Below are 15,670 nucleotides of genomic sequence, written 5' to 3' on the forward strand. Positions count from 1 at the left end.
AGGGAGCACAAGCCTATTACCCAATATTTTCCAAACTTGCCTGATTGAAGAGTCACCTGTGGTGGGCATTGTTAAAATACAGATTCCCAGGCTGTTCACTTAGAGATTGAGATTCAAGATGTCTATGGGGAGAGGGGGTGGTGGACTGGAACCTATAACTTTAACAAGTGCCTTTTGTGTGTCTTATGAGCAAGCCAGTTTGGGGAATTCTGATAGAACCAATATAAACTTTTATTGAGCAGAGCTGCTTGACAGTTACAAAGTCAGAGACAACAAATCTTCTCAGAGCTTAGTAATTCCTACTCTATAACCAGAAAATTACTGCAGTGACATTTTTGTCTAGTTTCTTGTAGTGAAGCACACTGAAATTGCCAATGACAGAGCAAAATCATTTTTTTGCATGAATTAAGAAACCAGAAAGTCCAAGGTATTAATCAAACATGGTGTGTGTGTGTGTGTGTGTGTGTGTGTGTATCTATGTGTGTGTGTCTGTGTTGTTCCAAGTTTCTTGGGGACTTGGGCAAAATTTTTTGACGTAGCAACATTCTCATTTGTAAAAGTGGTATAATAATGAATGCCAAATTCATAGGGTTTCTATAAGGATTGAAGGAAACAATATCTGTGAAGCCCTTAGCATGGGGCCTGGCACAGAGTACGCATTCAATGAGGGTAGCTTATTATTACTATTGTCAGGTATACACCAGGATTTAAATCTATGAACAAATGATATTATGACTAAAAGTGCATCAATGCTTTGTTTTTGGTTTTTTTTGTTTTTTTGGTGAGGAAGGTTGGCCCTGAGCTAACATCTGTTGCCAATCTTCCTCTTTTTAGTGAGGAAGATTAGCCCTGAGCTAACATCTGCGCCCATATTTCTCTATTTTCTATGTGGGATGCTGCCACAGCATGGCTTGATGAGTGGTGTGTATGTCTGTGCCCGGGATTTGAACCTGCAAACCTCAGGCCGCTGAAGCAGAGCACGCGAACTTAACCACTATGCCACTGGGCCAGCCCCAACGCTTCATTTTTGATAAAAGTTATGTCCTCAAACAATTTAGTTCTTGTGCCATCACATGTGAGTCCACCCAAGTGGAATTTTTCTAGAATCTCTAAAACTGTTTTATTATTTCGTAACTCTCAGAGTTACAAATTTTGCAGATGTCTTGTTTAGTCTGTACATTTGAAAAATGAATTAGTTCCAACATTTACATATCTAGAGATGTCACACAAAAGTCTAGATTTCCAGGTTTTCTAGGAAAATGAGGAGTTTAGGTATAGAGGACCCTTGTTCTGCTGCTGGAGAACCTGCTGGAGTTGAGTGGGGGCACACATGCTCCTGCTTGTCTGTCTCCTAATTTATGTGACTCACCTGGCCCTTGTAGGCATCTGAGTTTGTCACCCTTAAACCCAAGGTGATGTCTTATTTTCTCATACATCTTTGGATTGTCAGCTCTTAGCCTGGTTTGTAGGTCATGAATGGATGAACCAGAAAAACAGCCATTTAACTGCCCCTCAAGACAGACTGTTCCAGCCAATCAAGTCTGCAGACCCCCTAGGTGAATATCCACAGAGCCCACCCTCCGTAATTCTCCAACAGCTCCTGAGTGAAGTCCAACCCCTAGTTGGGCACTCAAGATCCACCCCCACTCCAGTCCAAGTTCACCTTCCTTTTCTAGCCATGTTCCCTGCTCCCCAGTTAACCCAGCTGCATCCCACCCCACCCTCTGAACCTGCCTTGTGCTTTCCCAGCTTGGAGCCCCTGCCCTCCCTCAATGCCCCTTCATTGTGAAAGCCTACCTTGTTCTTTTCTTACGTTCCCAGCTAGATGTGGTCCGTTATCATTTGGCATTTCTATAATCCTTGGTTTGTAAATATGAAATGACAGGTATCCCATAGCCCTCTACTGTACTTAGCTATGTATATAGCCCAATTCTGCCGCTTGATGTGCAGGTCCCTACCCACCCCAGTGCTCCCTGGCAGAAACCCTGTTATGGTTATCATAGTATCGCCAAAACCCAGTGCCCAACATGTTGTAAGCGATGCTGAAAATATTTAAATACAGGAATACATTTCCATTCTAAGTAGAAAATGCTATTAATTAATCTACATTCTTCCTCATCCTATTACAACATGAAAACTTACTTTTTCTCAAATAGTTTGTGGCCTTCCTTAGAAAGCTTAACTGAACATTAGTCTTTATCATATTATTTACTTGATGTCTTGGAGTCTTAGTTTCTTTAACTGAGAAACAGGGATAATACAACCTCTTGTGTGGTCCTAAGGATTCAAGGAGTTAAATGCAGGTAAAGTTTTTTTTTTTTTTTTATGAGGAAGATCAGCCCTGAGCTAACATCCATGCTAATCCTCTTTTTTGCTGAGGAAGACCGGCACTGAACTAACATCTATTGCCAATCTTCCTCCTTTTTTTTTCCCCAAAGCCCCAGTAGATAGTTGTACGTCATAGTTGCACATCCTTCCAGTTGCTGTATGTGGGACGCGGCCTCAGCATGGCCGGAGAAGCGGTGCGTTGGTGCGCGCCCGGGATCTGAACCCCGGCCGCCAGTAGCGGAGTGCGCGCACTTAACCGCTAAGCCACGGGCCCGGCCCGCAGGTAAAGTTTTTAGCACGGTGCCTGGCACAGAGCAAGCGTTCAGTGCATGGTTATTATTATTGCTATGTAGAAATACACCTAGTATTTAGAAGTGGCTTGCTTCATTCTATTTTTCTAAACTGCTTCTTAGGAAAGAGCAGGTCGAAGATTGTTGTTTGTGTGCCCTACACTAAAGAAATGTGTTTTGCTCAAAAAAAAAAAAAAAAGGTTATTTCAAACACCGATGGTTCAGACAATAGTAGCTTTTTTAAAAGTACACTTTTATAAACACCAAGGTAATGATTGATTCAGGAAAAGATTACCAAAGAATGTTAAAACCATCAGGCCAAAGTGTGTTGAGGAATAGGATATTTACACAGTCTCACAATTTCATCCCATAGATTACTTATTAATTATAAAGGGAGAAAGTTACTTTTACGTTGGAGAAATTTGGTGGATGTCATTTCAACCAAGTGGTCAAAATTCCCATCACCAAAGAAAAATCATAACTGACATGCAATAGGATTTATAATAGTGAAAAATAAAAATAAAAAAAATCACCATCACCATTATGGGCCAAACAGACCCTTGTGATGTGATGTAATGAGGAAATAACATCATCTATGTAGTATTCTTGCAAAAAAAATTAACCTAGTCCTACCAACGAGGGACCAATGAGACAAATCCATCTTGTGCAACAAACTACAAAACAATTGACCTAGACTCTTCAAATAAACCAATGTGAGGGAAGACCAAAGAAAGAAAGAAACAAACAAAATGATGGAGAAACCTTTCTCAATTAGAGTCTAAAGAGACATTCATCAACGCAGCACACGGGCCTTGATCAGATCCTCTAGGGGGAAGATAGGCACAGCTATAAAAATCCTAATTGGGATGACTGGTGAGGTTTGAATATGAGCTGTATACTGGATAATAAAAAGTAGGGAAAAAATAAGGTTGTGACCCAGTCATATTTTGATTGACCAGCTCTTTCCTGAAGAATTTGGTATCCAAGAATTTATATGTTTGTAAGACCTAAAAATGTGAGAATTACATGTGACATGTTTGCTCTGTTGAACTGGATCGGAGTTTTTGTAGCAAGAATGTGCAGTTGGGCTGTATTTGTATAAATGGGCATGAGAATTGAGAAAAACACAAAGAGGATGCCGATAGCTAATGCCTGTAATTCTGTGCAGTGTTTGGTTGGGACAATGCTAAGTGCACGTGGAGAGTGCTGGGTAAATGCGAACTGATGACCACAACCTGCAGAAGGTCCCAAAGTGGGGCCCTTGCTTTACTGTTTCTAGAAAATTTTGCCTAATGAGGGTGGATTGTTAGTAAAATGATATAGCAATTTCATTCTCCTTTCAGGAAGACGTGGCGGACAAACAGCTGGTGGGAGCAGCCCTGGCTGTCTCCATCTGGGACAGTGATGTATTAGTCTCAAATAAGGGAACATTAAACCACATGGAAGTCTGGCTGGCAGTCATCAGAGTAACTCAGTGTTTGGGCGCCTCTTTGTTTCAGGGGGTGATAGGAGCCATTAACAGCTTACTTTTAGTTTCAAAAGCCAGAGAGATTTTCATTACTAGTGTCCTCAGGCATAGATTTTTTAATATAAAAAAAGAAAGAAAGTTCAGGATGGAAATAGCCCATCACCACAGGAACGTCTTCTGCAGCAGAAACATATTATAGTTTACCTGTCAATCTTATCAGCATGCCAGGTTTATTTTGAGTGTCTGGAACGAGGAAGAGGAAGTAGGGAAGAAAGGTGATGGCAAGGATGATAGAGGAGCCTCCGGAATCACTAATCCCTCGGAAAAGCTGAGGGCTTAATTCCAAAGTGGTATTGAAATCTCAGGTTTCTTACCTCTCTAGATAATAAGGTGATCATTCTGGCCCAGAGATTTTCCCTACTTCTTCCAAAGCTTCAATGCCCTACTTTTTGGATTTTTTTGGACAGGTGTTATGGTAGATTCTAGTTGGCTACAAATTCTTTGTCACTTTCCCCAACAAGAGGTGGATTTTCTTTCCCCTCCCCTTGAAGCTGGGCTGGCTCTGAATCTGTTGAACCAACAGATTGCTGCAGAAGTGCACTGAGTGGTTCCAGGCCTAGCCTTTCAGAGGACTTCCGCTTCCTCCCTCTTGGAACCCAGCTCCCACGCTGGGAGGGGCCCAAGCCACACGGAGAGGCCGACAGCCACTGTGAATTGGCAGCCCTGTGGAGGAGCTATCTTGGACGTCCCAGCCCTGTCAGGCTCCCGATGATGACATCTCGTGCAGAAGCAGCCCAGCAAAGGCCAGTCCATACCAGAGAATCACAGAATCATGAGAGAGAATAAAATGTTTTAAGCTGCTACGATTTGGTGTGATTTGCTCTGGAGCAATAGATAACTGAAATTTGTAAACAAAAAGTTCACAAGAATTCTTGCTAGCCAATGCAGAATAACAAAGCATGAGACAACACTTGCAGAGTGGGAACAGAAATGTTTAGAACAGGTGACGACTTCTTTATCCTTTAGTGAGTTTTTTTTATTAAAGCCATTCTTTTTGTGTGTGTGAGGAAGAGTTGCCCTGAGCTAACATCTGTTGCTAATCTTCCTCTTTTTTGGTTGAGGAAGATTAGCCCTGAACTAACATCTGTCCCAATCTTCCTCCACTTTATATGTGGGTCTCCGCCACAGCATGTCTGATGAGTGGTGTAGGTCCACGCTCAGGATCCGAACCTGTGAACCCGGGCCGCCAACGTGGAGCACACTGAATTTAACCACTATGGCATGGGGCCCGCCCCCTTTAGTGAGTTCTGACCTCAAAACTGGCCTCAGCTTTTAGGCATCTTTATGAGGCTCAACACAGAAAATTTAAAAAAAGAAAAATTTCATTTCAGTACAGCCTTACCCCAACATGTGTGTTTCACACAGACCTTATTTTTTAAAGAGTTTATTGTATTTAATACATTATAAAATTTGAAAAATTGTAGGAAAGCAGCAGACTCAAACTGGAGCAACTCCAACAAGTAATAATTCTGGCCCCTTTGCAAAACTGATCAGTTTAAAAACAAAGTAACGTTCACATCTGTGAGGTGGACCAAAAAGTGTGGCTTCTGTACAAACTACATTTAAAATTTCATGTCTAACGTCTTTCGAATGCAATGTGCTCATCAGCGTTTTTCTGAAGTCCTGCCCGGTCCCTGCCTAAAGAGACATGAAACCTCCATATGCAAAGAAACTCGATTCAAGGTGTTTTTTTGTTTTTGTTTTGTTTTTTTTTTTTTTTTAAAAAAAAAAAAGGAAAAAGAAAGACAAAGGAAAAAGAAACAATGGATGGCTATTGGCAATGGAAACTGTAAGGAGATGCGTCCTCACTGCTCATGGCTTGTTTATTGGTCAGAGGCCTTGGGGGCCCAGGACACTTCACGGCCATCACAGCACCAACTGTAGCTACCACCTTTTTTTTTCTGTTTTCTTTTTTTTTCACTTTTTTTGCATTTCCTACCTTTTGACATATATATATATTTATATATTTTTTACACCTTGAGGATATCACTATTCCAATTGTTCCCATATGAATGCAGGTGTGGTCTCTACTGGATATAAATGTGTCTTTTATTCAATTTTAGGTCCAGGACTTGGTTTGCTGTCCCAACTGCACATAAATGTCCCTTTTTGTTTGCGTTATTGGTTGTGTATTTTTTTTCCTTTTTGCATAAGGAGTATGTCCGTTTAGTCCAGAGGCTCTTGCTTTATCCGGATGACAGAGGGTACACGGGGCGTCCGCCTCAGCTCCCGCCGCAGGACGTATTCACTGAACTGAGACGAGTCCACTCCTCCCCCACAGGAGCCCACGATTTCAAATCCTCTTTGCTGCAACCTCTCGAGGACCTGTGAGGGGCCAAGACAAGCATCCAGTTAGGTGTGAGATGGGTCCTTTGGCCACAAAAACAGCCCAAAGAATTGTCCCAAAGTTTGAGATCATGTGCAGCTCTGATCAGTCTTATCCAACCTCTAAGTCTCTTTGAGTTTCTGGTTTCAAACAAAGACTCTGGATTAAAGGGCAGGAGGGAGGGAGCAAACGTTTCTAATACAGTACCTAAAATGTGCTTTTATACGCTGGCTTAAACATGCCAAGTTCATGAAATCATTACAACCACCTGGCATAATTGGTGGTGTTCACCCATTTCATAGATGAGAAAATTGAGGCTCACAGCTAGTAAGTGATGGAACTGGGTTTCCAACTCAGGTCTGTTTGGCCTCAAATCCCATGTTTTTTGCAATATGGAAAAATACTACCTTCTCTGCAAAAAGAGAGAGTGCACATTTCAACGCTTATTTACCACTAAAATATATTCAATGAAATGATAAAGGATATGGAAAGTAAGTCAGTGTCATTATCTGAATTTACTCAGCCAGTGATTCACTCTCAACTCTGCCATTGTTCAAATGTCCCAATACTGAGTTAATATATTTCAGCTGGAAGACCGATGTAATTTTAATAGCAGAACAAATGGGCTCTTGAAGACAGTTGAGGTTTATCTATGGGTTTTCAAGTTTGTGGCATTTGAAATAGATTTATTGCTTTGTGTGCATTCAGGGAGGCAAGAATAAATGCAATGGTTATATATTAGAAAACATCCAAAGTAAAGATATTCTAAACTTCTCACATAAACATAAGCCACATAATCTTTTCTTTAATTTTGAAATCAAATAGCTATGCCAGAAAGATCCCTGGGTTTGTCACTGCATGTCTGACCCTCTTAAAGGCAGGAAATATTTCCTGCAACTCTTAGGCAAAAATACAGAAACTGATCTAGAGCATTCTGTGACTTTAGGAATTCAACAAATATTAGACTTGCAAATGTTCCCTGTCAGGATTCCGGAGATAATTAAATTACTTCACCATTCTAAAGGCAAGATGACTCAATCAAAACTTAAAAAAAAAAATGCCTGATTCAGATTTGTTTTTTGGAATGAAGTGAAATGTTACTAAATAACCTTCAAAATGTACTCAATATAAAGTGAACTCTGTTTTTTTTTAATTATTTTTTTTCGGTCAACTACTTTTATATGGAATATAATCTGCTATTTTGCAAAACAGCTAACTAGATGAGATTGGAAAGCAAGAGAGATGCCTTCTAAAAATTAAAACTTCAAATGCTGGCAAATTAAAAAAAAAGTCCTTATGAGAACAAAATGAACACTCTACCCTGCATGCTCTATTTTTGTACATCAATTCACAAAGCATATGCACACCAGGCAGCAAAAGGACAGGAGGAAGAAAACAAGCCCTAAGCTCAAAATCAAGATGTGCTTTGGTGGCAGGTGCATAAAAGGCGAAGAACATGAGGAGATCTCCCCAGCGGGGGCAGGGTTGCAGCCTGTCAGCAAGAAAAGCCCCAGTTTGCTGGGCCAAACCTCCGCACTGGAGAGAATTCTTTGCCGTGATTAGGAGAGGAATTACAAAGGTAGAGGAAGCTTTGAACAATAAAGAGCCTAACTCTGATATCATTTGTCTTTCAGTGTTGTTAGGTGGCTAAATTGCTAACATAAGGAAATCCCTAAGCTCCCTCCCCTGGGGGTCTGCTATGTATAACATGATAACTATTCAGTGTGACCCAGTGCTGCCCTGGATATGGTCAAAGCTTATTGCAATGTAATGCAAACAGATTATGCTTGTTGACCATTATTTCTCAAACATCAACATATTAATAGCAAAGTTCCTTAAAGTTAGTGATCATTTGAGAATATTAAACTCACTCTGTGGGGTAGCAGGTCTCCTGTGCCCTATCCCAAAGCCTCTGAATGCTAGAGGATGGTGCCTAGTTCTCGGTAGGAAGCAGGAAGCTCGAGGGGGTCATGGCGATATCATACAACGATGTTAATCCAGATGAAAATTTCCCCATCTGACAGACTCGGATGATCGGGAAACATGTCAGGCATATGAATTTATGGGAGTTATTCGGTGGCCAGAGGGGTGAGGCCGAGGCTTTCTGTGTGAGAGATGGAGCCCTAGGGAAGCGATGAAATGCTGTCCTGGCTCTGAAGGGCTCTGCCTCCCTCCGTCTAGGGGAGAGCCCGGGCAGGGTGTATGGGAAGGGAAAGGCTTTCAGGGCTCTAGAGGCTTTTATAAATAGCAGAGGCCCCACTCAGGAATGCTGCACGGGGCAGCACAGGGGCGCACCTCTGGACCGCACAACTCAGTGGCTGCCCTGCTGCCTGAGAGTGTGTGCCTTCCTCTGGAACTCCCAGGGCTCAGTTTCTGTCAGAGTTTCCTGCTGTTCTGCTCAGACATCTGTTCATAAATTTTAAAAATTATAAATAGTTGTGGAAAAATCTTCAAGAGGCAGAATGGTACAGTGGGTACTTCCAGTCTGAGCTTTGGGAGACGTTTTGTTGGGTCAATATTGAACAAAGTCATGGGCCATTCCAATTAAAAAAGGGGGAGGGAACCCCCAAACCCTCATTCCATTGACTTCAAATCATTTTGAGTCATGTAGACCTGGAGTCAAGACCCAGCTGTGCCTCCATTTCCTCATCAGCAATTCAGGGGGATTAACAGTGCTTACCTGTTAAGAGGTGTTATAAGAAGACAACGCATCTACAGCCCTTGGCCCGAGGCTGGCACATGTTAGCTAAGATGATGACCGCACCCACCAGCATCTAAGGCATATGGCACCTCACATGGTGTAAACCAAAGTTCTGAATTCCACCCTCAAGTCTCCTTCTCCCATGGACTTCTCCATCTTAGAAAATGGCAATTCCATTCACTCAGTTTCTCTGTCAAAGATCTTAGTCATCTTTGGCTTCTATTTTACAATCCATAGCCATTGACAAAAAACCTTGTTAGCTCTACATTCAAGATATTCAGAATTAGACACTTCTCAACTGTTGCTTGGACCATAGCTTTCTAACTGGCCCCCTTGCTTCCACTGTTTTCCACCTGCTGCTGGAATTGTCAAATACGAGTTACAGCATGTTACTCTTTCATGCAAAATTCTCAAATGGCTTCCATTTTACTCACACATGCAAATGAACCAAAACCAAAAGAAACCAAAACAAAAAACCCCAGAGTGCTTACTACCCTCAATGAGGCAATCCATTATCTGTCCCTGGCCACTCGCTGGCCTTGTGTCTTAGCACTCCCTATCCTTTTCACTTTCTTCAAGCCACACTGGCTTTCCTGATATTCCTCAATATGCTAAGCATGTTCCTACCTTGGAGTCTTCAGAACTTGCCGGTCCCTAGGCCTGGGACACTCTATCCCAGATATCCTCTTCTCACTACCTGACCCACATTTATGCTGGTTACAGTTTGCCCCCCCACTCCATTCCCAAAATGTAAGTTCCATGAAAATAGCACTGTCTATTTTTTCTCTTCCGTATCTCCAGTGCTCATACCAGCACCTGGCACACAGTAGATGTTCAATAAATATTTGTGGAATGATTGAATGAATGCTGTAGGGGGTGACTATGTTCACCTACCCAACAGAAGTGTTACCACAGGAGAGTTCTCCAGCTCTCTGGAGGAAAGGCACTATGTGAGGGCAAGGTTAAGTAACAGGATTAAGAGTGGCATTCAATGCCACACAGTATATGACAATGCTATACCTGGACTGAGTTGAGGTGACAGTAGCCATTCAGTGGAAACCTGATGACATGCGTCGAGTCGTGATTCCAGCCTGCGTTGACAGAGTTACACATCACGTCGCCGATCTCGGGAAACACTTCTTCTATCAAGGATTTGTCACCGCTGAGCGTGATCCTTTCTCCAAGGTCTGGGGCAACGCGCACCACTAGGCACTCACAGGGCCTTGAAAAGCGACCAGTTTCTCTGTCCTGCTTCCATCTTTCCATTTCCAACAACATGGGCTGAAGCTGAAAATATTTTGCCTCTTCATATAACAAAGTGTAGTCCTGAAAAAAAAAACGGTATTCCACAGTGCAAAATACAGACATAAAGTACTGCAAATGTCCACATATAAGAGGTGAAGTTTTCACCTCTGCTTTTTCAGTAATCAAATCTGAGTGTAAAATTTGCACTTACAACACATTTGTACAGACTCAATGTGCATTCACTCATTCATTCATTCATTTGTTCATTCAGTGATTATAAAAGGAGCTCTGGGTATTAAGGTCAACGTGGGCCTCTTCTAAGTGCTTTATATGAATTAAGTCCTTTAATCCCCATAATTTCCCAGTGACTTGGGAACCATTATTATTTCCATTTTGCAGATGAGAAAATTGGGATGTGAAAGGATTCACCCAAGACTTTTCTCTTTTCATAGAAAAATGCCTTTGGGTATTTAAAGTTTGATTGTGTTGGAGAGAATCCACTGTATATTCTCTTGGATGGAGCACAAACATCGACTGAGGAGGAGGCGGCACAGCTGCGCACTGTTCACCAGAAGCCTGGGCTCCTGATCATCTTCAGTGGCAGCTCCAGAGCCTCTCGTGGGAGGGCGTGGGGCAGCGCGCCGGTGGAAGTGAGGCAGGAGAGGTGGTGGATGGATGCCTGGGGGGCATGCACGCTGCTTTTACCTAAACTTGGGTGTTGATCTGTGATGGTTTGGGGGAGGCTGGTGGAGATACAGAGGCTGACGCACATAGATACACCCTCAGCCACCTATGGGTGCTGCCATCATAAAGTGAGAGAGGCAAACAACTTCAGGCCTCGACTCCTGCAAGACAGAGATGCAGGAAGGAAACCAGTCTGTTTTTGAAAGTGCAATCACCCAGTCTTTAGGTGTGGTTTCTTTTTCTCTTGCCTTAAAAAAATCTATTGAATTAAAACAGAAATCTAGCAGACAGTATTAAAACACACAAAAGCCATGGAATGGGAGGACAAAGGAGGATGAGGGGGAGGCAGCAACTTAGGAACAATGTTATCAAGCAGGTCAATATTATGTCTAAACGTAGCTATGGCCACAATCATCTCTGGGTGTGAGGTAAGTGGATACTTGTCCAGACACGTTGACTGAGAACGTTTTAATCAACTGACACAGGCATTTCTGCCTTCCTTCCGTGGGCTGGAGCTGGCAGGCGGTGCCTGGTGCCTGCAGGAGAGCCAGTGCAGTAAGCCCGGGGCCTGAGTGCTGTCAGAGGCCTCTGCCATCTGGACGGATGGAGCATGGGGAGAGGATGACCACGGGAGAACTGTTTTTCCTTGGCACTTTGCTCTTTTTGTTGCAAATCAAACAGCAGCAGCAGAATTAGTCAATGCTTCCAGAGAAAACAGTGTGGAGAGGTGAGAAAGTACCAGTGGGCCTCTAGTGGATCATCCATTTTCCATATTGAGAAACTTGGGCCAGATGGAAGAAGCTATTGTCGATACTCATCAGCAGAATGGGCTGCTGCTTTATTCTGTCCTCTCCTGGCAACTCCACCACTACAGGAGTCTTGCTTCCCTACAGGAGAGCAGCCCATTGCTCTGATCATCTTCATTTCACATATTGCTACCTGCTCAGCCTCCAGACCCAAAGGAGACACTGTTTGCTTGGAGGAGTTGAGAACTAAGCTGAGGTGTTGCCATTCTTAAGGCAGGGCAGACCCGAGGTCCCCTAGCCCAGCCTGAGGGTAAGAGTGGGGAGACTGCAGGTTCCTCGCAGTCGACCTGGGCTCCCCACTACCAGGGACTTGCTGTCTCTGAAGTACACCAGCTGTGAGATATGGACCTCAATACTTTTAAATCTCCTTGACGGCTCTCAAGGAGATTTAAAAACAGCACTGAGGGTTACACAAGAAACAGAAGTGAGAACTTCTGCTACTGCTTTTTTATTTTCCCATGAGATTTAATTACAAATTCTAGCACAAGAAAAGATCTGGACTCCAGTGAAAATATGCTTTGTGTTTCTAGAGCCAACAAGTCTTCAAATCTTAAAGGTGCTTAGAGCAGTCTTCTTGACCGACCTTGACTCTATGGAGGCATCCTTTCTTTTTTTTTTTTTTTTGTGAGAAAGATCAGCCCTGAGCTAACATCCACGTTAATCCTCCTCTTTTTGCTGAGGAAGACCAGCTCTGAGCTAACATCTATTGCCAATCCTCCTCCTTTTTTTTTCCCCCCAAAGCCCCAGTAGATAGTTGTATGTTATAGTTGCACATCCTTCTAGTTGCTGTATGTGGGACGCGGCCTCAGCATGGCCAGAGAAGCGGTGCGTCAGTGCGTGCCCGGGATCCGAACCCGGGCCGCCAGTAGCGGAGCGCCCGCACTTAACCGCTAAGCCACGGGGCCGGCCCTGGAGGAATCCTTTCTAACATCACTGAATAGTGACCATTCAGTCTCTGATTGAATGCTTCCAGTGATGGGAAGCTTACTACCTAACACAGCATTTACTTTGTTTGCAGCTCTGACTGTTGAAATGTCTTTGACAGAATGACCTGAATTTCCCTGTAACTCCAACTTATTAGTTCTAATTCTGCCCTCTGGGGTTACAGTGATCTTCATCATTTTTTGACACGTTAACCCTTCAAACATTTGAAGACAACTGTAACGTGTTAATATCATTCAGGCTGAAAATACCCAATCCTTTCAGCTCCTTTTCATGTGTTACGACTTTGAAGTTCTTCAACATCTGGTATGTTCTTGACTTTGTTAACATGCTTCCTAAAACCCAAACCGGAACTGAACCTAACATTTCAGATGTGATCTAATGAGTGCACTGTACAACCTCTTCTTGGCTGGACCCTCTAACCACTATTAATGCAACCTGTGTTAGTTTCCTGTTGCTGCTGTAACAGCTACCACAAATTTATTCTCTTACAGTTCTGGAAGTCAGAAGTCTAAAATGGGTCATTAAGGCTGTGTTTCTTCTGGAAGTTCTACAGCAAAATCCATTTCCTTGCCTTTTCCAGCTTCCAGAGGCTGTCTGCATTCCTTGGCTTGTGGTCCAGCATCACTCCTACCTCTACTTCTGCTGTCACATTTCCTTCTCCTACTCTGAGCCTCCTGCCTCCTTCTACTTGTAAGGACCTCTGTGAGTACACTGGGCCCACCTGCATTATCCATGATAATCTCCCCATCTCAAGATCCTTCATTTAATCACATCTGCAAAGTCCCTTTTGCCATGTAAGTTGAGATATTCATAGCTTCCAGGACTTAGGACATAGACATCTTTGGGGGACCATCAGTCTGCCTATCCCACAGCATAAGCCTGTATTAGCCTTCTTGGCAGTCCCACTACTCTATTAGTTCACATTTGGCTTATGATGAAATCCCTCCACCTTTTTCCCAAGAGCTGCTATTGAACTAGGTCTTCCTCATTCAGTGTTTGTGAAAATCTTTAAATCCTCCAAATTGTATACTGTACGTTCTGAATTTGTCCCAAGGTACTGAGAAATTTTGAATTCTTTCATCCAGTGCTCTAAGTCTCCCTCTCCTATTTTTGTCATTTTGAACTGGGTGTTCTCTTTGTATATGTGAATCATTTCTTAAAGTACTGAGAGGACAGGGCTATATAGAAGCCTTTGTTCAGGTTAATGCTCAGGTAATAAATTAAGACTCTGGATTTTGGCTGTTCAAGCAGTTATAAAGCCCATAATTCTAAGATCATCCAGCCCATAATTGTGGCATTTGCTAGAGGTCTTGTTGAAATACTGTGCGTTTGAGTGGGACTCCTCAGGGAAGGCTGGAGATGTGGGAGGGGCCTGAGTCTCCATAGTGCCCAGAGACTCTCCTCTAACTGTTCAGGGCTCCAGTTTCCTTATCTGTAAAATGAGTGGAATGACTTACATTCAAGTTGCTTCCAGTCCTGAGGGTCCATGAGTCTATGCCCATGACAATGCCCTGAGCTACCATTTGTCTATCATAACCCAGAGGGAATAACAGGACTTGGGGTAACAAGTCCCCCTGTGCCGACTCTGAATCCTCACACCTTCTTTTTTCCTCTGAGTTCACAAACCACATGTGTACTAATCCGCTCTGAAATCTGGCCACGGACTGACAGAGCACTTCCCTATGTAATGTTCACATTCATCGTTATCTGCTCTTGGAAAATTAGGGAAACACTGGCCCTTCTGAGACTTTTGGCCCTGCTCAGTGATTTCTCAAGCATCCTGCTAGTGGTTATTAAAGTGAAGGTTTAAAAGGGGCTCCCCCAAAGGTCATCCTGCACCCTGGGATGTAATCTCATCGGCCTAGCCTTGAACTACCTCAAACCACCAGGTGTTCTTTTACTCTCTCTTGACTATCTGGGCTCCATTTCTCCCTTTACCACGCTGTTCTGTCTGGTCTCCAGGGTAGAGCCGCCGTCCGTGCAGGGGGGAGTGGATGCTACAGAACAGCTGAGCACACGGGCTTCGCCTGGCCATTGGCTCCCTACGCTGGCTTGCCTCCAGGCATCAGCCAGCCTGGGAACCAAAAAGGTCCTTCTTGTTGTTGTTACCATTTTCTGCACGGTTAAGCTCACACTGGCCATTCGTTTTCTTGGCAGGCCCCTTTATATTTGTCTTTCTCGACTTCCTAACGCATGCTTCTAGTCTCGGCTCATCAGAGAACTCCCTGCAGAACAGACTCAGTCCCCATGGCTGCTTTCTTTAGAAACCGCATCCTCCTTTCCTTCCTCAATCAGGATCATTTAATTTTATTACCTAAATCCCATGTTTTAGAATTTATCATGTTTCCTTTTAGATTTTCTGGCCTTGTGCTCATTTCCTTGTGGTCTCTGAATCTTTGGAAATCTTCTTTCCTTAAGGCTCTGTTCTTACCTAACAATGCCCACCATTCCTTTTACAAAGGCTTTTACCAACTCTAAACGACTCAGTCTCTTATTCGCAAGGTACGAGGTGGAAATGGGCAGGAGTTTATAGGGCAGCAGCAGGTTCGGCCCTAGTCCTTTTGAAGGAAATGAATCCAAAGCAACCACATTTACTTTCAGCAAAGCAACTCCAGAATGTACTAGATGCTGTCACTCTTCTCTGTTCCTCTGCCAACTGTATCTTCTCTCATTAAGAAAGCATCACCCATATTTCTTGCTAGCCTCATATCCAGGTAAAGGGAAATAGGTTATTCACAGACCTAATATCATGTTTAAATAATTTTAGAATCCTAGAGTACATAGTTTTATTTATTTTTTTTGTGAGGAAGATCAGCC

The 15,670-nt window shown here is 43.1% G+C and overlaps 1 protein-coding gene across 3 annotated transcripts in view; it reads right to left on the reverse strand.

The window, feature by feature from the left end:
- Nucleotides 1-6,177: 6,177 nt before the first annotated feature.
- The window catches only part of KCTD1 (potassium channel tetramerization domain containing 1), a 186,646-nt gene continuing 177,153 nt past the window's right edge, over nucleotides 6,178-15,670 (reverse strand). For all 3 annotated transcript variants that reach the window (XM_014780254.2, XM_004420980.3, XM_087439092.1), the window contains exons 4-5: nucleotides 10,194-10,499; nucleotides 6,178-6,471 (exon numbers count right to left, since the gene is read on the reverse strand). In XM_014780254.2, coding sequence (XP_014635740.1) covers nucleotides 6,313-6,471; nucleotides 10,194-10,499 — 465 coding nt within the window. In that variant the 3' untranslated portion in view covers nucleotides 6,178-6,312. The remainder of the gene's footprint in view (nucleotides 6,472-10,193; nucleotides 10,500-15,670) is intronic.

The sequence above is a fragment of the Ceratotherium simum genome, chromosome 14 (assembly GCF_057802395.1).
Source record: "Ceratotherium simum simum isolate JZ-2026a chromosome 14, ASM5780239v1, whole genome shotgun sequence".
Lineage (NCBI taxonomy): Eukaryota > Metazoa > Chordata > Mammalia > Perissodactyla > Rhinocerotidae > Ceratotherium > Ceratotherium simum.